Source organism: Furipterus horrens, unplaced genomic scaffold (genome assembly GCF_987537825.1).
Source record: "Furipterus horrens unplaced genomic scaffold, mFurHor1.1.pri manual_scaffold_17, whole genome shotgun sequence".
Lineage (NCBI taxonomy): Eukaryota > Metazoa > Chordata > Mammalia > Chiroptera > Furipteridae > Furipterus > Furipterus horrens.
The window spans coordinates 33,951,210-33,974,729 of record NW_028327187.1 but is presented as its reverse complement, the minus strand read 5'-3'; the positions used below and the strand labels follow the sequence as shown (position 1 = coordinate 33,974,729).

The 23,520-nt window shown below is 38.8% G+C and overlaps 1 protein-coding gene across 5 annotated transcripts in view; it reads right to left on the bottom strand.

The window, feature by feature from the left end:
* TENM1 (teneurin transmembrane protein 1) overlaps nucleotides 1-23,520 on the bottom strand; it is a 730,204-nt gene that overhangs the window by 165,020 nt on the left and 541,664 nt on the right. For all 5 annotated transcript variants that reach the window (XM_090265126.1, XM_090265127.1, XM_090265128.1 and 2 more), the window contains 2 exons: nucleotides 7,131-7,250; nucleotides 1,011-1,272 (listed from right to left, as the gene is read on the bottom strand). In XM_090265126.1, coding sequence (XP_090121252.1) covers nucleotides 1,011-1,272; nucleotides 7,131-7,250 — 382 coding nt within the window. The remainder of the gene's footprint in view (nucleotides 1-1,010; nucleotides 1,273-7,130; nucleotides 7,251-23,520) is intronic.

The following is a 23,520-nucleotide window of genomic DNA, read 5'->3' as shown; positions in this document are numbered from 1 at the left end:
AACTTTTCTGCTGAAAGAGACCCATACTTCCTATTGACTCTTGTGAAGGGATTGGCATACCAGTCAAATATACTCATTAAATACTGTCCCGCTTTTTCTTTCTTTGTAAGGAAAAACAATGGAACCAATAGAAGAGGCAACTCTTTGGACTCCTTTTCCTGTAGAGCATTATTTTTCTGTGAATCTTTCTTAAGTGGTATCCTATGGGCACTGCTAATAGTTGGTGGGGATGTTGTGGAGAAAGAAAAACAAATTCATACCTGGAATGTCCATTTACTTCATTTAGAGAATACTTTTTGAATTCTGGATCTGTATGACTTATGAGTCCATTTTGGTAGCTTCCACACTTACCTATCATTAACATGTTTCCATAATATCACTATAGGATTGTACTATGGGTGTTTGAATGACTTAATATTGAAGTTAAAATATTGACTGCCCAGTAAAGAAAAATTTTTAGAAATCCTAAAATATCAAAGTTCAAAAACATGTCCCTTGCATTATAAAGCTTGAATATGCAAAAGCAAAGCTTTGAACAAAACCCATAGCCTTGAAAACTGCCTTCAGCTAAACAAGAGGAACTGTCATGATTTCTAAGAACAATGATGATGGATGAAAACTTGACAATGAAAGAAAACTAGATTTTTTAGAGAGCTTTCACTTCAGAAGCACAAATGGTCCCACCTTATTGATTATACTGTTGGCACAATTGAGCCAGGTAGCTTTGTTCCTTAGAGCACAGTGATCATTAGGTCAAGATTTGGGGTTTAATTCTCATGATGGCTAGTTCATCTTGCTTTGTTCCATGGCCACAGATAGTACCCTATAGCCCTGGCCAATCACTTTGCAAATGTGTGCCAGAGAAATTACATTTGAAGGCTTCTTTTGATAAATGAAGGGCAGCCCATTATAGGACTGGCAGGAGTACCAGAAAAGGACTCTAGCCATTATACATTGTTGAGCACCTCATGATACTGTGATTTTAGACATTCAAAGGCCAATGCACTCACCTGCAGCTCAGGAACAATAGTCCCCCTGTCTGGACAGGACCCTCCAAATGATGTAAGCGGTGAAGGAAGCACAATAGGGTTTGGGCTGATAAAGTTGGAGATATCGCAGGATGGTGGGTCTGATACAACTCTCTGCATGGTTACTTTCTCCACCACAATGAACTGATTCCAAGGCAACCAGAGTGTCCTCTTCTCAGACAGGAAAGGTGAGCGATCGAAGATCAAGATGACAGAGATACCACCGATGGCTACAAGGTCAAAGCTGAGAAGGAAAATTATAGGACAGCTTTCACCAGATGAACAACCAAAATAAAGTTAAACAATAGATAATTTTAGTGCATTTTCCTTCTTTTGGGACTCACTATACTCATTCATATTCTCTGTTTCATAAATTACCTCTAGTTCAATATTCATTCATGGATGACTCCATTATCCAGTAGACTTCTGAGAAAAAATTTCTTATTACCAGTTGATATTCTCCTGATTTTGTAAGTCAGTTTAATACTATTTTTAACTTTATTTTTATTGTTGACACTATTACAGAAGGCATCTCCACCCCCATGCCCACATTCCCCCCACCACACCTCACCCTTCCCTCTGGCCATTACCACACTGTTGTCTGTGTCTATACATCATGCATATATGTTCTTTGGCTACTCCTTTCCCTTTCTTTCATCCAGTCCCTCTATCCACCTTCCCTTTAAGAGCTGTCAGTCTGTTCCATGTATCAATGCCTCTGTTTATATTTCATTTGTCAGTTTATTTTCTTTATTAGGTTGCACATATAAGTGAGATTACATGGTATTTGTCCATCTCTGACCAGCTTAACTAGACCAATTTCATGTTATTTTAAACAAAACTACTGCATGTATTTGTGCAAAGCCAACTCTGATATCACTGCCACCCTTTGTGCTAGAGATAACTGAAAGATGATCATTTCAACATTCAGCAGCATCTTGAATCTAATGCATTACTTATCCTCAAAAAAAATCTTATAACGCAACTCAAGAAAAGTAAGGAACCAAAACATTAAATATCTTCTTCAGGATCACAGAAATAGTGTCAGAATCCTGATGGTGTCTTTGAGGGGTAGCATTTGGAGAAAGATTCCGGCAGAGGAAAATTGTTTAATGAAATTTGCTTGAACAGTTCCATGACTGAACCCTCCACATCTGGCTACCCGCTTTGGTTCTTGATTGTACTTGAACTCTAGATTTAGGATTTCTGGTTCCCTCTAGAAAGCCTCTTGATCTTCTTTTGTAAGACAGCCTGTAATCGACCCTGTCCATCTCCACTGACAACTCCTTCCCTATCTCTGACAAAGCAAGACTACCTCTTCTGCAAGAGCATCTCTGACATGACTCTTGCATTGGAACATAACATTCAGGTTTCATTTTATTCTTCACTAGATAGTTCTACCTTACTTCTCCTTAAAGTATAACAATGAGATAATGTACTTGAAAGCATTCAAAAAGTAGAGAATACTATATAAAAGTAAGATAATGGCAATTTATCATTACAACTTAAAAATGAATAAAGAGCAATATGATGCTCCTTAATATTCAAAGCAACTTAAATCCACATGAGATGTATGTCATTCATTGTATTATAATACTTCTTTCTGTAAAAAAATTTTAATGATAAAATACCCTGATAGGTAATCAGATTAATTATGAATTTCTTACCACTCCCTTCATATAACATTGATTGTATTTCTCATAGTATTACCAATGGTGTGTTGTTACAGCAATTGTCCAGATAAAGATACATAGGCAGTAACAAAGGATGGCTAATACTGTATAGCTTATTGTTGCCTCTTCAGTCAAGTAGCTGTAATATTAAGGCAGTTTCCAAAAAGAGGATTTGGACAACTTCAAGGTTTGTACTAAAAAAAGAAAACCCAAACCACTTATGGTTTAGGACAGAGAGGCTGAATTCATGACAATACAGGAACAGTTTAAGGCAAGTATAGTGGGGAAAATCCAACATGACTTGCCAAGAGACCTTTTCTCTAGTTCACATTCTGCATTGACTTAACTCTGTGTCCTTGGGCAAGTGTATCTGTTTCACTCAAAGCTTAGCTCTTGACTCCTTAAAACTGAAGTACTTATTTATTTGAAAATAAAAACAAACACAAACAAACAACAAAATGCCCCCATGAAATAAACTCCAAACAAGAACATATATAGCTGGGAATCATTCTCTACTTCTAGAAAGATTAAGCAGATGGGGCAGGCTACTTGTTTTGCAGAAAAAAATGTGGTTCTGACTTCATATACACCTGGGTTCAAATCCCAACTCTGCAATGCTAGCTTTGTGTCTTTGGGCTAGTTATTTAACATCCATGAGTGTCAGTTTCTTTATTAGTAAAATGGGATAATATGATATATCACTCATCTACTACTGTAAGTGAGTAAATGACATAAACATAAGAGTCAAACATATATTAGGGGCTTAACAAATGTTAACTTTCTTCTCAGATCAGATGTCCTGATCTACTAAATGTATAGATGTTTTCTCTTGTAGTTCAGATGCACTATAGGCCACCTTTTGATTATCTCTATATGCAGACACTGATTTTTAAGTTTTCCTGGGAACTTCCCCTGTGATGTTTAGTCTTCTGGGTCAACTTGACTGGGCAACTTAACCCAGTTATTCAATCAAACACTAATCTAGGTGTTACAGCCAAGGTATTTTGTAGATGTGGTTAATATCTACAATAAGTTAACTTTAACTAAAGGAGATTACCCTTGATAATGTGGGATGGCCTCAAACTGAAGTTTCTCTGAGGAGGAAGGGATTCCGTCTAAGCCCGCAGACATAGTATCAATTATTTTCCATGAGATTCCAGTCTGTAAGGCCCCCACCTCCTAGTGTTCAGATTTACCAATCTTCACAATCACATAAGCCAGTTCCTTGAGATCTTCCTCTTTCTCTCCTCTCTTCTACCAGTTTTGTTTCTCTGGAGAACCCTGATTGATTTATCCTCTTCCCACTTAGCTGATAAATACAGTAAACATTGTCTGATTAACTCATGCCATGGGGGTGGAAGGTGGATCTGTGGCCCAAAACCCATGTGAACCATTCCAATGCCAAATAAAATGCTCTTGGAATGATTAAATCTTTAGAATTTCCCCCACCACAAATGATCTTTATTGGAATGGGTCATTAAGAAGAGGCTATCAAGTCATATGAGAGAGAGAGAGTATAAAAGACCCAAGGGAGAGGATGTATTAGTTTAGAGGCTGTTATCAATCCATCACAGGTCAGACCAGTCCTATGGATAGAGGGGAGACTATTGAAGCCTGTGCAAATGCTTACCTCTGCCTTGTGGCATCCTAAATGAACAGACTCTTCCTTGAGGAGAATCCGAGGGAATCTTCTCTTCATCTTATAGTCTTCCAAACATAGTTCTTGAGACCTTTAATGCTTCTCAAGAATCACCTATTTGGCTTATCACTAGCTGAAATGTTTATAAACAGTTTTCTTTCAACACTTTCACTGAGCACCTGCTCTCTAAGTCAAAGGTTTTAAATCACAGAAGAGCCAGATTACTTGGGTTTCACTTTTGGGCTCTACCCTTATTAGCTTTGTCCATTTGGACACATTTTCTCATCTGCCAAATGGGGAGGATGACATAATAATTCCTAGCTTATACAGTTGTGAGGATGAAACAGGATGGCATTCATATAAGTGCCTGGCATACAGGAGATACTCATACATACATATATGTTTTTCCTTTAGAATTGTCCCTTTTCCTTTTCTGCTACTTTGGCCTCTCCCAATCTGTGTATCTATTCTTTTCTTTTACGGGACCCTGTAGTCCACTCCCACTTTTCCCTCTGCTTTTTATACATCATTTTGGTCTCATGACCTAGACTTTTCCTGGTTCTCTAGGGAACATTGTCAATTAATTTGTGCAAATAGATGATAATGGGGGTAATTATTTCCATATGCCACATAATGTATTTGCATTTAACAGGCACTTGGAGAGAATCAATAGCTTAACCCAAAGAAGCGACCCCTTTGGTGGGAACTACTGGCAGAGCAGCAGACCGGTGGGATTGAGAGTTAGAGACAGAGGGTCTTGCGTGTCTGACCACAACTTGCATAACACACTCTGTCCTACTAGGTGCCTAATGCTCATCTCAGCCTTGCTATAATCCTTTTGCCCTCAGATCTAGCTTCCTTATGTTATGCTGCTTCTGAAATGTACTTACTCTATCTGAGGTAGCAACAAGCAGATACATATAAATGGAAACTCTCATCACACTGTCATTTATGTCCAAGACATGACAATGAGACAGTCTGGTTGGCATTTGGGACACATATTTTGAATGCTGAGACCCTTTGTGGAGCCTGAGGGGAGAGTTATTGCCAGAGGGGACTCTTGACTAGTATCTGTCATCTACATAAACCTAGTTCTCACAGTGAGCTCAGGGAGGAGGGTCTTGGCATTTTACTTAAAACTAAAAACACAGAAAGTGTCCCCATTTAATGTTTTCTATAAGCTGAAAACAATTTTTTTTGACTTTTTAGATGTCAAGTTTCTTTTATGTTCTCTTGTGAATATCAAATAATTCACTGAAACCTTGCACACAAGCTTAAAAAAACTGAGGGCCCCTCAGTTCTCCATGAGAAGCCAAATGCCCCTGAGGGCATATTCTATTTAAAGAAATAATCCATTTCTCACTTTCTGCAACATGGTGGAACATGCTGGCAAGGGAGAGGGCAGTTTTGTGTACCAGTTACTGGTGAGTGAACTACTGAAATTCCCTCATTCAATCTAATTGGGAGAAAGGTCCATTTGAATTACTGAGCCAATTATGGAACATTGGAAAGAAAATATGCTCATGTATACATGCATAAGCAACATGTATGTGTGTGTGTCTGTGTGTGTGTGTGTATATATATATATATATATACATATATATACATATATATATATATTTCAGACTATCTGCATCCAAAGTAGTTCTGCTGAGCTCGTTATAACTAATAGATGGCTAGTTAATGAGTAATATAATTTATATAAAATCTATATAATTTACTAAAATCTTAATAACAGTTTATTTTCCCATGTAGGTTAAAATTCCCTCTTATTATCTTCTTTAACTAATTATTTTAATAAGCATTTTCTTGACAAGCAGTTGAAAAGATTAATTCAGCATAGCCCAAGTTGAACAATTAACAATTCTGAGGTGGTTAGGAACTGGCTGTAGGTTCTTGAAATGAGATAGTTTCTCAGTGTGATAAAGCTCTGAGCCTACAGGTAGGTCTCGTCATGTGAGCATTGAAGCAGCTTTTCATGACTATGTGATTTTAAGGGTAACCACTTGGAGACTAGGGCACCTCAGAGCCACTATTACAATGTTCCTGAGAGTCATAAATAGGTATCTTTAAGCTGGACACATGGACCTATTGATTCAAATATTCTGAACAAATATCTGTCTAAACAATAGCAACAAAAATGTTTCTTTTTGTGAGCAAATCTTTCTCCAGGTGAAAAAGATGTTACCTAGTTGTCTTGCTTTCCAGGTCTCGGAGAGCCTTGGGAAGCCCTTAGACAGCAGCCTTGTGGCTGGTGCTGAAGGTTAAATCACTATGGTTATACAGACACCAACAGGAATTGGTTAGGCAGACCATGCTGTTTTACTTACAGCCACTAGTAAAATAGGCAGTCTAAGAAGGACACATTTTAAAAATATGTCTTAATGTTGCTGAATTCTATCCTTTTGGAAGAAACATTTTGGACACATTTATTACTAAACTAGTTTCAGGCTATCATGGAAGAATAGCCTTAGTGTTCCAAGGCTCCCTCTCTGTTACCTGTACCATCTCACTTGATGTTGAAGCTGGATTTATAAATGGAATTACATGAAGGCTAGAAAACTTTCTATGGCCAGGGTTTCAGGAGGCCTTGAGAGCATGAGTACAGGATTCAAAGACAAATTTGGTTAGGTTTAGGTGCAGAATACAGGGAATAAATATCACCAATGACTTTTTGACATACAGCTAGAGGATGAGCTTTCAAATATTATATCCTTCGGGGCCCAGTTTCACTCAAGTCCTGCAGTCAGAATTTCGCCCCCACAATAATCAGAAGCAATATTGACCTACCTTCCATCTTGCCGGCTGATGGTAAACCCATAATCACTGTGGTGCAAGAAACTAACATTCACCCCTACTAGTGGGGTTCCATCTATAGCCACCACTTGGCCTCGAATCACACAAGCACGCCTGCAACACAAGATCAAAGATAAATGTAAAAGCATGTTGAAACTGGATTCTAGAAGCCAAGTTGGAGAAACTTGGCAAAATACAATCAAGTATAACAAAACAAATGATTTCACTAACCAGAAGTAAGTACTAATAACATGTTGGGAAGGGTATGTGTATCTTTTTTACCTATCAAAATTGGAATTATACTTGGTATAGTTCTGTATCTTGATATTTTTAAGTTAACAGTACATTATTAACACTGTATAATATAATTAGAAATTCCTTAATATAGCATTTTGTTATTATACAAGAACCTTAAAATACTAGTCTTTAACTTGTTTAAGCCATTCCCTATTTTAAGACATTTTGTTGTTTCTTGATTTTTTTTCTGCAATGAATTTCCTATTATTTCCTTGGGAGGCAGGCCTACTTGTGGGAGAATGCTTTCCTGTTATTAAAATTAATTATAGTATATTAATATATAAATACACTGTGGATATGACTAAAATCCCTGCTGACCACCTTCCTCCAGTTCCTGCTCTTCACCCCAGAAGTGATCAACAGTATCATTTTGTTACAAGCATTTTATATGCATTTACATACATAGGTGTGAACATTTTTAAGGCTCTTAGTACATATCGCCAAACTGCTTTTCTGGAATAACACTTTATTTTTAAAAAAAGCAGACTCAGTTGGGTGAATTTTATGGGTTAAAGTCTACAAAAGAGACATGGTCCCTGAATATAGTACCCTATTTCTCTTGCCTGATTGAAATAAAATATTCCAGGAGGTTTTCCCTTTAAACAAATGCATTTCATCTTTACCAAAGAATGGGAGTTGATTAAACTAGTTCTTAAACCAGGGCTGTTCTCCTGGGGTCACAAGTCCACTATACTTTCGGTTCTACCCTGGCCAACAAGCTGTAACAAATTTCAGGAGCTCGGCAGTAGGAGGGCCTAGGGGCAAAGCTCAACAAAGATTTTTCACTACTCTTCAGTTACTGGGAGGTTGCAGGTGATGGGGTCAGTTCACCAGAGTCCAGTCCTAGTCTTGGCAGCCCTGAGCTCTAGGACGTGCATTTTTATAGCTGGAGCTGGTAGGGTTGAGGAAAGTTGTGCAAGGTCAATGGATTTTCCTATGACATCAACGTTGGTTTTTTCACCTAGTGAGATTCAGGGTACCCAGAGAAGCTAAATCTTGGATTAAAAGGGGCCGTGTTATTTAGGCAAACATGGCTTTCCAAACTAACCATAATTTCACTTTGGCATTAGATATTATTTGAACAGAGTCATCAATTCAAGGCCATGTATCTAAAGACTAATGGCCACAAAGATCATTTGAATGAGAGAAAAAAAAATCTCTGAGAAAAGAAAAGACAGTTATCAGCCAAAGCCTTTTTATATGCTATAGCTAATAAACTTCACTACTAAATTCTATTGCAATCAGAGGAACTAGATATGTTATACTAATAGGATTTATCCTGCATTACCTAAGGCCTTCACACAACACAAACTGCAAACCATTAAGTGTTACACAATGAAAGCTAGTATAAATGTTGCTATCAGTGTTTTTTTGTATATTGAGCTTACAGACCAACATTCTTAGTTCTGAGGTAGATCAGTGGCTTTCTTTCCAATGAGCTGGGCATTTTATGAATTCTTTAAGTCACGGTTCTGAATGGCATGGAAATGGCATATTGGCACTTGCTTTGTCTTGTTTGATACGCCCAGTGTCTTTTGGGGAGATTTTAAAATCCAACTTCTTCTAATAGAGAAGACAATTGAAAGTCACTGTGTTCTGGAACTAATCCTGTCAGATCTGATCCCAGGCTCTAAGTGCTATGTAACAAGAAATGAAAAAAAAAAAAAAAAAAAAAAGGATGACTCTAGTTTGATACAGTGACATTTTGACGGTCTTTAAAAAGCAAAATTTGACAAACTGGGTATAGATTAAGTATAAACAAAGTGAGAAAATCTCCTGTAAACTATACAGGGATTGGGGGCAGCGGGGCTGAGAAGAAATTGTGTGTTAGTGAGGTCAAACCCTTTGAAAATCAGTTAACTACTGCTTCCTGAGCCCTAGGTGCTGATGGCTTTTGGGGGAGTGTGGTGGGAGGTAATTGCGAATTTGCCAAGGCTCTACCAGTTAACTAGGCGGCCTTCGCAACAATGCCTACCTAAATCGTTGCTGATTCCCTATTGCCAAGACAGTTCTACACTCCCTCCTTTTATTTGTTCATATTAATCTATAGACATTGTGTGTTCCCACAGCTGCACTAGGCTCAATTGTTTTTGTTTTTGTTTTGTCAAGCCTAATTGACATTATCTGCTCATATTTTATGATGGACACAGACCTGTGCCTTTTCTTTGTTGCTCTTTCATTTTCTATACAGCTTATGAAGGACCAGGCTGCTGAGTGAAAGACTCATGGAAGTCATCATTATTCTGTGCATTTCTATTGTATTCTCTTCCTTCATTTTGTATCTCATTCTGTGTAGACTTGTCTCTTCACTCTTCTGCTCTTTAGTATTCTTCATATTTTATGAAGCACACAGATTTGTGTGATAGCAACACGTCAAAGTCATTATTATTTAAGACATTGTCTACCTGTTCTTCTTTTCATTCATTTCACTCTTTATCATTCATAAAAATGCTCAGAAACGTCTTTTAACTCCTCTACTTTCTTTATTCTGCATATCTTATGATCCACACCAACTCACAACATATTATAAAGCCCCATATAACTTACTCTTCTATATTTATCAGTACTGGATTCTCTCTGTAATATACTAGATTTTAAATGTTCTATGAGTCCCTGTATCTTGCTGCATTAATTCCCATTATTTACACACTCCATGTCATCCATTTTTCACAAGAATAACTTTTAGCTCCTTTTATTCCTGGGTTACTAGTACTTACTACAACCTTTGATCAATATGAGTCATCCTATGCCAGTGTAAGTTGTCTAAATTTTGGGATAGTATTAAAGAATTCTTTTAAAATTCACAGTTATCTTGATTGGCACTGCACAGGGAAACACTCCATTTCAAAAGGAGAGCTTGGAGTCCACTTGCTTCCCTGGGCTCCTCTCGCCTCAGATGGCACTTAGGGAATCTTCACCCATTCCCGGCAAGTATGGTGTATTGTGCCACTTGTTCACTCACCTGCCATTTGGTGAACTCCCAGCTTCTGAATTCAATTTTCTGCTTTATTTTTCCTGATCCACACAGCCACTAAAACGTAGTTTCTCCCCCATTTATACAATCTTTTCTGATTATGCTTCTAATACTCAAGGCAGCCTGTATAGTTCATCTTTTAAAAAAAATCTTTATCATATTTTTTCATTACTTCCCCACTCCCCACCCCACAGGAAGTACTGAGATGTGTATGGCAGGGTCTGGCTTTAGTAGTAAGTGCTACAATTCTTCTTTCTGTGCTTTTCATCATTCCCATTGTGGTACCTCCCAATCACCTCTCCCAGTGAGTCTCCGGCTTTTTAAACTGCCATCTACATGAGGCAGCCATACTTGGTCTGTCTTGGGGAAACATCCTGGGCTCTTAAAGTGCTGCCACATCAAACTACCCTCAATATGAGTCTGAACCCTCCAAAGACCTTGTCGATGTATATACGTTTGTGTACTCTCAGTGGCAGTATATCTTTGCCTGGGGCTCTCCTTCTTTGACTCTGACATGGGTGAGATGCTTTGCTTTCTTGAATATTTAAAAACAAGAACCTCTCCCTGCTGTTGTGAGTTACAGCATGAGAACATGAACTTAGGTGGACATGTCCAACGTGACTTAAAAAACCCATTTAGGGGGAAAGCACCCCTCATGAGGGTCTCTTTTCCTGTTCTCTGGAGAATATAATCTGCTGCCAAGCTGTCTACTTACTTGCTATGCTTCAAGCAGAAATCCCAAAGGAATTGCTTCTCCCTTTACCTAAGTGCTCTTGGTTTTTGGAGCTTGGTCTGAAGAACAGGGCATCATGGGAAATGCAAGTCAGAGTACCCTTTACTGAGAGCCTTATTTAACTAACAAGCAGCTTGTTACAGTCCTGATGCAAAAAGTCTAATTCATTCTGTATTTGCCATTTTCATGGCATAGTCAAATTATCCCCAGCCTTCAATAAACTCTTGGTTCCATTCTCCTCTTCCCTTATTTGTTGTCTTTTGTCTTCTGTGTCAAATTTCCAATATTCATTCAATACCTCAGGCAAAAACATTAACCTCAAGCACAAAAATTGGTTTGAAAAACAAGGCTGAAAAGTAAATTGCTGAAAGAAGATGTAATTTACTGCATTGTGTTTCTGATTAAAATCTTTCTTAAGGAAATTAGGCTCAGGGCTGGAGAAGTTATAGCTATTTGCTTTTGTTGCTAACAGGAACATAAGTAACTATTATTGAAAGGTTACATTTAAATTCGAGGATATGGCCAGCAGGGGATCTAGCATCAGGTGGGCAGGTTAAGTGATTTTCTCCATAGGAACAGATGAAAGAGATCCTTTCCACAGGTGACAGCTCTAGTCAAGACAGCATTGAGAAGGACTGGGCTGGAAGAGGCCATGTGACTCCTCCGCTCATTTTGAATTCCTGCCCCATAAATTGCTCTATGAGCTGTCTTTTGGTTCAAGTCTCCAAAGAACAGAAACCAGCTGCGTACAAGGTGTGGTTTGATGGTTCTCGTGACATCTTCTTCGGCTGGCTTATTATGGCCAGAGTTGTAGGTTGTGTCATTTGGTCTAAAGTACTGCTGCTTCTCAGGATCCTATTGGAATACAAATACCTGAGTGGTTGGGACCAAGGGCTTAAGATGTCCTCTTACCACTACTCCCCACACGCACCTCTCTGCCAAAATGCAATGAATAAAGTCTTCTCTTTAGAGTGTGATTTTTGGACTGTGGTGTTGGTCCTCGGTCCTTTTTGGTCATTTTTCTCTCATATAGTCCACTGGATCTCAAACTGATCATAAACCAGATCACCTGGAGGGCTTGATAAAACAAAGTGCCCCCCCTCCTTCTCAAGTTTCTCAATTTGAGAACCACTGCTTTAGTAAAGGTAAGACCAGTACATAATCAGCCAATTAAAATGTATGAACTATACCCTGGTTGGCGCTATCCCGCAAAGCAAAAGATCGCTGGTTTGATTCCTGGTCAGGGCACATGCCTGGGTTGCGAGTTAGGTCCCCAGTTGGGGTGGGTGCAGGAGGCAACCGATCAATGTTTCTCTTCCACATCAATGTTTCTCTCCCTCTCTTTCTCCTTCCCATCCCCTCTCTCTAAAAATAAATAAATAGAATCTTAAAAAAATAAAATCCTTAAAAAATTAAATGGATGAACTAAGGAGGGAGGCAGGGTTCATAAACCATACAAAGGCAGGCAAGTCACCAACTGGTGCACAGTCTCACCATTATAAAATCTGTGAGGAATGATTAAAAAATATTTATTTTTAGAGAGAGGGGAGGGTAAGGAGAAAGAGAGGGAGAGAAACATCAATGTGTGGTTGCCTCTCACACACCCTTAACAGAGAATCTGCCCATATCCCAGGCATGTGCCCTGACTGGAAATCGGACCCATGACCCTTTGGTTTGCAGGCTGGCACTCAATCCACTGAGCCACACCAGCCAGGACAGGAATGATTTTTTAACTCTTCCATGTAAACCTCTTGGGAATGGTTTGCAAAACTAGTTTGGGGAGTCACGTTGAACGTCATGAGTAAGTGGCAGTTGGGCTACAAGACTACAAGGTGAACTGTAGGGCCCCTTCAAACCCAGTGATTATAAAATGGAAAAATGTTTTGTCCTGACTTGTTTGTTTCAGATAAGTGTCAATTTCTTTCCCACCCATATTATTATCATTAGACAGTGCTCATACCTGTGTTATGGCACTTGACATAGCCAGTCTTGGGTAAGTCATGTATCTGTCTGTCCTCCTTATTAGATAGTCATTCCATGGCAAGGACTGTGTGATTTGCCTCTCTGCATCCTTCCCAGGGTCTGGTGTATGCAGCGCGTGCTCAAGAAAGCTTCAGAGAACTTCCACTCAAATATTTTTATATGAAGTTGTGAGGTACTTGCAACCTATCCTCATAGTGCTGCTTCAAGGGTTTCAGAGACTACTTTGAGGTTCCTGAGTGACAGATGCCTTACAGTTCATTTATTAAAAGCCAGCAAAGTGGCTTGTGCATTAGCACTTTCTCATCATGAGAGTTCTGTTTGATAATTGACTACTTCAGGGAATTCAATAATACCACTGTGACTGGGAGGAATGAATGAATAGTCCTCTTCAAATGCTTAATTTATGAAGAGTAACCCCATTATTCCTTTATATATTACCATATAATTACGATTTGGTATTTCATAAGTTATATACATTTGAGGGTTCTAATATTCATATATTTGGGGTGTTTCCACACAACAGATGCTGGTTTTTCGACATATGCTATCTAAACTAGTACAGCACCGTGCAAGCATTGAATGTTATAGCCTAAACCGCTTTTCATGTTTTGAAAATGTGAATGCAGTGAATGTTGACATGCAAACCCAACAAAATCTCATTAATTTTTATTTAAATAGAGCAGGCTAATTTAATCCTACTCAGTTGGTCACTAGCCCAAATAAATAATACCTACCAAATGGGTAACATTAAAAGCAACTGGGAGCATTATCCATCAACATGCTAGGACTCTGGGACAGGTGGTAGTATTGAAAATGCAGATAGCTTTTTAAGCAGAATTATTTTCCTCATGGCTAGTGATGTTTCAAGTAAAACAAAATGGGGGCACTCACCCTGAGGTAGGGTGGCTATTTTCCCATCTGCCCTGGTAATTGCTTGTCAAAAGTAGGCTTGCTTTGGATGTCTGAGATCCCCAAAGTAATGGAAAAAAGATCAAGTGTTTTGAAGCAATAAGAAAACTAACGACACAGTCACATTTTCAGGACTAAGTGCCACTTTCCTTCATTTAGACACATGTTTATTTTTGTCCAGAATTTGAATCCTGAAATATTTGTCCTGTAAGCCCTTGTAACTCTTAAATAGTCTCAAGACTTTGTTTTTGTTTTTTGGTTCTTTCTTTCTTTCTTTTTTTTGATTTTTTGCCTGTTTTACATATTAATCAGATGGTTTGTCTTTGTAATGAGCCTTATGGGGATTTATTAACCTCATTAACCTTTCCTGTCACTTCTCTGTGAATCTGCCCTTCAAATAATGGATACTAGTTAAATATAAAGAAAGTCTATCTTGTTGGCTATACCCTGACCATGAATGCCTCTTCCCTTCACAGAAGAAAAAAGTTGGCCTAACTCTGTCCACACTGGTTCTAGCTTTGACTTGCTAGTAATCACTGTTATGACTTTTCCTAAGAAATGGAATTATTCTTCGTCTCATTTATTCCTTATGGAAAATGAAAATAATAGTTCTTCCCTGTCCTATCCTCAGTCACCTCACAAAGACACTCTAATGATAAAGTAACCCAATAAAAAAGGTTGCCTTTTGCACTGGCTGGCTAGCTCAGTTGGTTATAGCATCGTCCCAATACACCAAGGTTGCGGGTTCAATCCCTGGTCAGGGCACCTACAAGAATCAACCAATGGGAGCATGGATGGATGGAACAACAGAATGATGTTTCTCTCTCTCTCTCTCCCCCTCTATGAAATCAACAAATAAATTTAAAAAATAACATTATAAAAATTGCCTTTAGAACTGACTTTTCAAACTATAATCTGACATATATTAAGTATGTATAAGTATATATTTTTTATAAATAATTTTTAAGCACAAATGAGTCAGGTGCTATGCCAGGCAATTTCCTTATCTTATTTCATTTAATATCGATATAATCCTGAGTAGGTACAACTATTAGCCCTGTTTTAAAAATGAGGAAACTGATGCAGAGAGATTAAAAAGTTGCTCAAGATAACACAGCTAAGTAAGTGGTGGAGTGGTGGAAGGCTTTTGACCTGGACTCTAAAGAGCCTGAACTGTACACAGATCTATCTTAAGATGTGAAATACATGGCCACAAATGAAAAAAAGTGCTCACTTACAAAGATGGTGCCATCCAGAGGACATTTTGTAGACATTTACCAACTGCTGAGCACTTTCTATATGCAGGGTGTGTAGTGGAGATGAGTTACAATGTATCATTCATTCTCTGCAAACATGCATTAATTCTGCCCTCTCCAGGGAGACATTTAGATGAAGACCCAGCTAGAGACACTGTGAGCAAACTACATGGCTAAGTAGTAGGTAATAAGGATTTGAGCCTTTCAAATTTCAATCCTAATTGAGCAGTAAGGTGGATAAAATATTAAAAAGTACCTGTTCACACTAAGATAAGCTGTCCATAGCTACTGGTATTACAAATCACAGTTATTAAGCATCTCAGAACATCTGAGTTTCAAAACATCACGAATAATCAATTGAACAACTTTTTTTTTTGAAGATTTGCACTCTGATTTCTTTTTATTCTTCTTTGCTTAAGAGCATCTGCAAAGCTGCAAAGAAGTGAAAGTCACACATTCTTTCTTCTTTGTACCTTTAGGTGTTGGCTGCTGATTTCAGGAGCTAGTCAGCACTATAAATCTTGGAACCTTCAGCACTTTGTGATTTTTAAAATGTGTCTTGAACATGTGTTTCCTGAACTTTAGCATTAGAAAAAGTAGTTGTCTGAAAATCAGGAGATCCCATCTTCACACAAGTAACACCTTTCCTATACACGAGATCAAAGTGCTTTGTTAGCACATATCTCACTTCTCACTTAGGACAATAACTGCAGAAGCAAAAAGCAAAGGCAGTTGCTCAGAAAGAGCAATATGGGAAGACAAACAGAATCACAAGGGACCACGGCCGAGCCAAGTCACACTCTAGATTCCTTTTCCAAATGTGGGCAGGTCATGTGCAGTGTGTCCCTTTAAAAAGCAAGGTGAGCACAAGATAGATCTGTGGATGCTGATACCTTAGACAGAGCTTCCCAAGTCCTTAGTTTATTCAATTTGTCCAGCAAGTGTTGCAGTGTCTGTTTATCAGACCCCTGCTCTGTACCTGCTATAATGGTGTCCACATTCCTAGATGAAAAATACACAAAAATCTGCCACTAGCAAATAGACTTGGAGGTCCTTAACTAACAGATTCAGGAAAAACACAAAGCACACACATTCACATTGGTACCTCAGCAAAATCACAATTATGTTACACACCCTCTGGGGTTACCCGTGCATAGATGAACCTGATAACTCCATGAATGCTCGAATACTGCGATAATATTGTGTTTCCTTATAAATATTCTAAAATATAAGCTTTTCTTAACTGTTTCTTTTTCATCATTCCAAATCAGTAAGTGGTTTGACACTAATTGATCAAGCTCTCTTATTTTTTTCTTTTCATGACTAACAGTTTAGGGCTGTTGCTGATTTCTCTTTTTAGAGGCTATTCGGTTTGTCTGAGGTATTCAAATTTTCTCAATGCAGTCCTGGAAGACAGGCACCCCGTTCTTTTCTCAGTAAATTCTAGCATAGTAACCAGTGTGCAGTCATTCCTTGAAAGGTTTGTCTTACCTTCCATTTCACACAGTGCTGTGGAGTCTTAATTCAGTGGGCACCTAAAAGTCACTGCCAGGCTGTGGCTTGTGTGACAATCTGTTGTATAAGGATCCAAGTGGTAGTCATGCCAAGATCATCTAACATAGAGATGAATGCTATGAGGTCTCTGCTCTGGTGTCATCTCCCAGAGAGGCCTCCTTGAACCACTTTGCCTAAAATGGTCACTCTTGGTGCCTAACCATTCTTTATCTCACTTGACAGTACTACCTGACATTTGTCTTTCTCATTATTGTCAGTCTTCCTCACTAGTCTGTATGGGGAAGGCACCTTGTCGGCTATAGACCAGAGCCTAGGGCAGTGCCCATCACTGAATGAATAAATGAACCAAGTAAACATTGGAATGTTCATCAATTTCAAGAGTGAAATGAATAATCTTTCCCAATGTACACTATCTTTTTAAAAATCCTTTTTATTGTTATTTTATTACAGTTGTCTAATTTTCCCCTGTTGCTCTCCACTGCCCCACACCCCCCCACTCCCACAGTCAATCCCCACTCTGTTGTCCATGAGTCCTTTATACTTCTTCCTTGACTAGACCCTTCCCCTTATTTCTTCCATTGTCTCCCTCCGCCTTCCCCCCGATAACTGTTATTCTGATACTTGTTCAATTTTGTTCATTTGTTTGTGTTGTTCATTAGTTTCCTGTATCAGGTGATATCATATGGTATTTTTCTTTCGTTGCCTGGCTTATTTCACTAAGCATAATTCTCTCTAGTCCCAACCATGTTGTCACAAATAGCAGGAGTTCCTTCTTTCTTTCTGCTGCATAGTATTCCATTGTGCAAATGTACCACAGTTTTTTAATCAACTCATCTACACATGGGCACTTAGGCTGTTTCCAGCACTTAGCTATTGTAAACAGGGCTGCTATGAACATAGGGGTGCATAAGTTCTTTTGAATTAGGGTTTTAGGCTTTTTTAGGTATAATCCTAGCAATGGAATCGCTGGTTCAAAAGGCAGTTCCATTTTTAGTTTTTTGAGGTAAGTCCATACTGTTTTCCATACTGGCTGCACCAGTCTGCATTCCCACCAACAGTGCAGTAGGGTTCCTGTTTCACCAAATCTTCTCCAGCACTTGTTGTTCATTGATTTGTTGATGATGGCCATTCTGACTGGTGTAAAGTGGTATCTCATTGTGGTTTTTATTTACATCTCTCTGATGGCTAGTGATTGAGCATTCTTTCATGTGTCTACGGACTCTCTGTGTCTCCTCCTTGGAGAAGTGTTTGTTCAGGTCCTTTGCCCAGTTTTTAATTGGGTTGTCTGTTTTCTTGATGTTGAGTCATATGAGTTCTTTATATATTTCGGAGATCAATCCCTTGTTTGAGATGTCATTGGCGAATATATTTTCCCATATGGTTGGTTTCCTTTTCATCTTGCTGATGTTTTCTTTTGCTGAGCAGAAACTCTTTAGTTTGATGTAGTCCCATTTGTTCATTCTTTCCTTTATTTCCCTTGCCTTAGGAGATGTATTGGTGAAAATATTGCTACGTGGGATATCTGAAAATTTCCTGCCTATGTTTTCCCCTAGGACTTTTATGGTGTCATGGCTTACATTTAAGTCTTTGACCCATCTTGAGTTTATTCTGGTGTGTGGTGTACATTGGTGATCTAGTTTCACTTTTTTGCATGTCCCTGTCCAGTTCTCCCAGCACCATTTGTTGAAGAGGCTATTTTAACACCATTTTATGTTCCTTTCCCCTTTGTCAAATATTAGTTGACCATATTGGCCTGGTTTTATTTCTAGGCTCTTTATTCTGTTCCATTGATCTATATGTCTGTTCTTATGCCAGTGGCAGACTGTCTTTATCACAGTGGCTTTGTAGTATAGTTTGATGTCCAGTATTGTGATTCCTCCTGCTGTGTTCTTCTGTCTCAAGATTGCTTTGGCTCTTTGGGGTCTGTTTTGGTTCCATATAAGTTTTTGAAGTATTAGTTCTAGGTCTGTGAAATATGTCATTGGTATTTTAATAGGGATTGCACTGACTCTGTAAATTGGTTTGGGTAGTATGGACATTTTAATGATGTTAATTCTTCTCATCCATGAACATGGTATTGCTTCCTTCCATTTATTTGTATCTTCTTAATTTCTTTCTTCAGTGTTATGTAGTTTTCCAAGTGCAGATATTTTATCTCCTTGGTTAAGTTTATTCCTAGGTACTTTATTTTTCTTGTTCCTATAGTAAATGGTATATATATATATATATCGTCGTCGTCGGCAGCCGTCCGTCTCGAGAGACGATAGTGTAGCTTCTTAAGAGTCTATCTGCACCACCGAGAATGGCTGTGCAGTCTGACTCAGGAGTGACACGGTATCTGTCTCCTCCCGTGTTAAATCGACATCTTGCGATGACGCTGGAGTGTCCTCTCCAGTGAAGCTGAAGCTACAGAGCCTGGGCAGGGTGATATGGAGGGTCTGCTGTTGCCCATGCAGCAGACCCCCCCTCTCTTCGCATCTGAAGGGTCCAAGGGAAAGACGGAGTCAATACAGCTTGGGTTCAGGTGCGCCTCAGGAGTTGCCGGTGTTGACTACAACATCAAACCGCCTTAGGGACTCCGGCTCCGGATTTTCTGTCGGGGTTTACTCCCTTAGCCTTTCCCCTGAAGAGGTATGCCGCAAGGCAGCGGAGGTTTTTTGGAGTCAGAGTTTTCCTTCTCTGACTAATATATATATATTAGTTTCTATCTCTGATATTTTATTATTGTTGTAAAGAAATGCTTTCAATTTCTGAATATTGACTTTGTACCCTGCTATTTTGCCAAATTGACTTATTATGTCAAATAGTTTTTTAGTAGAATCTATATGGTTTTCTATGTACACTATCATGTCATCTGCAAATAATGACAGTTTTACTTCCTCTTTTCCAATTCGGATGCCTTTTATTTCTCTTTCTTGTCTGATTGCTGTGGCTAGAACTTGTAACACTATGTTGAATAGGAGTGGAGAGAGCGGACATCCTTGTCTGGTTCCTGATCTTAGGGGGAATGCTTTCAGCTTTTGTCCATTGGGTATGATGTTGGCTTCAGGCTTCTCATATATAGCCCTAATTATATTAAGGTATTCTCCCTCTATTCCCATTTTGCTGAGTGTTTTCATCGTAAATGGGTGTTGTACTTTATCAAATGCTTTTTCTGCATCTATTGATATGATCATGTGATTTTTGTCTTTCATTTTGTTTATGTAGTGCATTACATTTATTGATTTGTGAATATTAAACCATCTTTGCATCTCTGGGATGAATCCCACTTGATCATGGTGTATGATCTTTCTAATGTGTTGCTGGATCCTGTTTGCCAATATTTTCTTGAGGATTTTAGCATCTGTGTTCATTAGTGATATTGGCCTGTAGTTTTCTTTCTTTGTTGTGTCTTGACCTGGTTTTGGAATTAGGGTAATACTGGCTTCGTAGAAAGAGTTTGAGAGTTTTCCCTCTTCTTGGATTTTTTGGAACAGTTTGAGAAGGGTAGGCATTAGTTCTTCCCTAAATGTTTTGTAAAATTTGCCCATGAAGCTATCCGGTCCAGGGCTTTTTTTGTGTCGGGAGTTATTTGAAAACTGCTTTAATCTCACTCTTTGTTATCGGTCTGTTCAAGCTTTCTACTTCTTGATTTAGTTTTAGAAGACTGTATGTTTCTAAAAATTTGTCCATTTCATCTAGGTTGTCAAGTTTCTTGCCATACAGTTGTTTGTAGTAATTTCTTGCAATCCTTTGCTTTTCTGTGATATCGGTCGTGATTTCTCCTCTTTTGTTTCTGATTTTGTTTATTTGGATCCTCTTTTTTTCTTCATAAGCCTGGCTTTTCGAAGAACCAGCTCCTACGTTTGTTGATCTTTTGAATTGTTTGTTTAGTCTCTATGTCATTTAACTCTGCTCTGATCAATGATTTCCTTCCTTCCACTCGCCCTGGGCTTTGATTGTTGTTCTAGTTCTTGTAGCTGTAGGGTTAGATTTTTTATTTGAGATTCTTCAATCCTTTTCAGGTAGGCCTATATTGTTATGAACTTTCCTCTCAGGACTGCTTTTGCTTTGTCCCATATGTTTTGGGCTGTTGTGTGTTGATTATCATCACTAGTTTCCAGAAAATTCTTGATTTCTTCCTTGATGTCATTGTTAACCCATTCATTATTTAATAGCATGTTATTCATTCTCCATGAGTTTGAATGTCTTCTACTTTTTTCCTCGAGCTTGATTTCTAGTTCCAAGGCATTGTGGTCTGAGAAGATGCTTAATATAATTTCAATTTCCTTGAATTTGTTGAGGCTTGTTTTGTGTCCTACCATGTGGTCTATCTTTGAAAATGACCTATATGCATTTGAAAAGAATGTATATTTTGCTTCTTTGGCTGAAAGGTTCTGTATATATCAATTAAGTACATGTAATTGAGCTACAATGTTGTTCAATACCACAATATCCTTGACAATTCTTTGCTTGGAAGATCTATCCATTGTTGACAATGAGGTGTTAAAATCCCCTACTATGAGTGTGTTGCTGTCGCTAGCTTTCTTGAAGTCCTCCAAGATTTTCCTTATATATTTGGGTGCTCCTGTGTTGGGTGCATGTATGTTTTAAAAGGTTATATCTTCTTCTTTTTAAAGTATATTTTATTGACCATGTTGTTACAGTATCGCAATTTTCCCCCTTTTCTCCCCTCTGCCCAGTACTCCCCTTCCCTCTAGCAATCCCACCCCCACTTAGTTCATGTCCATAGGTCATGCATATAAGTTCTTTGGCTTCACCCTTTCCCATATTACTCTTAACTTTCCTATGTCTATTTTGTACCAACCAATTATGCTTCCTAATCCCTGCACCATTTCCCCATTTCTTCACCTTCCCCCTCCCAGCTGATAACCCTCTAAATGATCCCCATACCTATGATTCTGTTGCTATTCTGGTTTCCTTAGTGGGATTTTGTTTTTATTTTTTAGATTCAGTTGTTGATAGTTATGAGTTTGTTATCATTTTAATGTTCATAGTTTTGATCTTCTTTTTCTTAAGTAAGTCCCTTTGACATTCGATATAATAATAGTTTGGTGATGATGAATTCCTTAAGCTTTACCATAGCTGTGAAACACTTTATCTGCCTTTCCATTCTAAATGATAGCTTTGTTGGATAGAGAAATCTTGGTTGTAAGTCCTTGCTTTTCATCACCTTGAATACTTCTTGCCAGTCCCTTCTTGCCTGCAAAGTTTCTTTGAAGAAATCAGCTGATAGCCTTATAGGCACCCCTTTGTTGGTAACTCTCTTCTTTTCTCTATATGTTTTGAAGATTCTCTCTTTATCTTGAACCTTTGGCATTTTAATTATGATGTGTCTTGGTGTGATCCTTTTTGGGTCTAGCTTGTTTGGGACTCTCTATGTTTCCTGGACTTGTATGTCTATTTCCTTTGCCAAATTTGGGGAGTTTTCCTTCATTACTTTCTCACAAAAGTTTTCAATTTCTTGCTCTTCCTCTTCTCCTTCTGGCACCCCTATTGTTTTGATGTTTGCATGTTTAAAGTTGTCCCAGATGTTCCTAAGCCTCTCCTCATTTTTTTTTTTTCAATTCTTATTTCCTCGTTCTGTACTGGTTGACTGTTTTTTTCTTCCTTATTTCCAAATCATTGATTGGAACCTCAGTTTTCTTCCCTTCATCACTGGTTTTGTGTGGATTTTCTTCGTTTCATTTAGCATAGCTTTCACTTCTTCCCTTATGCGGTTGCCATACTTAAGGATATCTGTCAAGTGTGTGAGCATCTTTATCACCAGTGTTTTGAACTCTATGTCTGTTAGGTTAACTATCTCCTCATTTGTTAGGTTAGGTTGTCTATCTCCTCATCATTTATTTCTCCCACTGGAACCTTGATCTGTTTCCCCTTTTGGACCATACTTTTCTGTCTCCTCAACTTGACAGGCTCCTGTGTTTGTTTACCTCTGTGTCTTAGGTAGCACTGTCACACCTGTTGTGTTGTAAGTGGCGGAGCCTTAGGTATTCGTCAGTACAGGGCGACCTGTTTCACCATGTTGTGGCACTGTATGTTGGGGAGCGGTCTGACAGGGAACAATGCCACTTGCTCTGCACTTGCCCCTTTTCCGGGCACTTCTCCCAGTTTCATATGGCACCTCTCTAGCTGTTGCCCTGGCCATCGTTCCCAGAGTGTGTGGGTCTGTGGACATTCTAGGACCGTGGGGGTCCCTTAAACAAGTGGACTCTGCTGAGAGACTGGCCGTTTCTTCCTCCGCTCTAACCCCCACTGGTTTGCACAGTCAGAAGCAATGAGGATTGATTTTCCCTGGGCTGGGACTGTGAGCTGTGCAGTCTGGTCAGGAGCTGGGAATGCTCCCAAGGATTCCCTCCCTACTTTTTAAAACCTGTGACTGCGCTTTCCACCTGCCTGCTGCCGCCACCGCTGCTGCCACCACCACACCGCATCCTCTCTGCCCCAGATCCGTCCCTCCTACCTGTCTTGATGAGTATTTCTTCTTCATATATTTGTTTTTTGGACTTCCATGGAGCTCGGTTTTCTGTAACTTCTGGTTGTCTCTAGTTTTAAGGTAATTGTATTCCTTCTTAGTTGTGGAGGGAGATGCAACGTGTCTGTCTAGGCCTCCATCTTGGCCGGAAGTCTCCAGGTTATATCTTCTTGAGGGATTGTTCCCTTAAGTATTATGAAATGTCCTTCTTTGTCTCTTTTATGGCTTTTGTTTTGAAATCT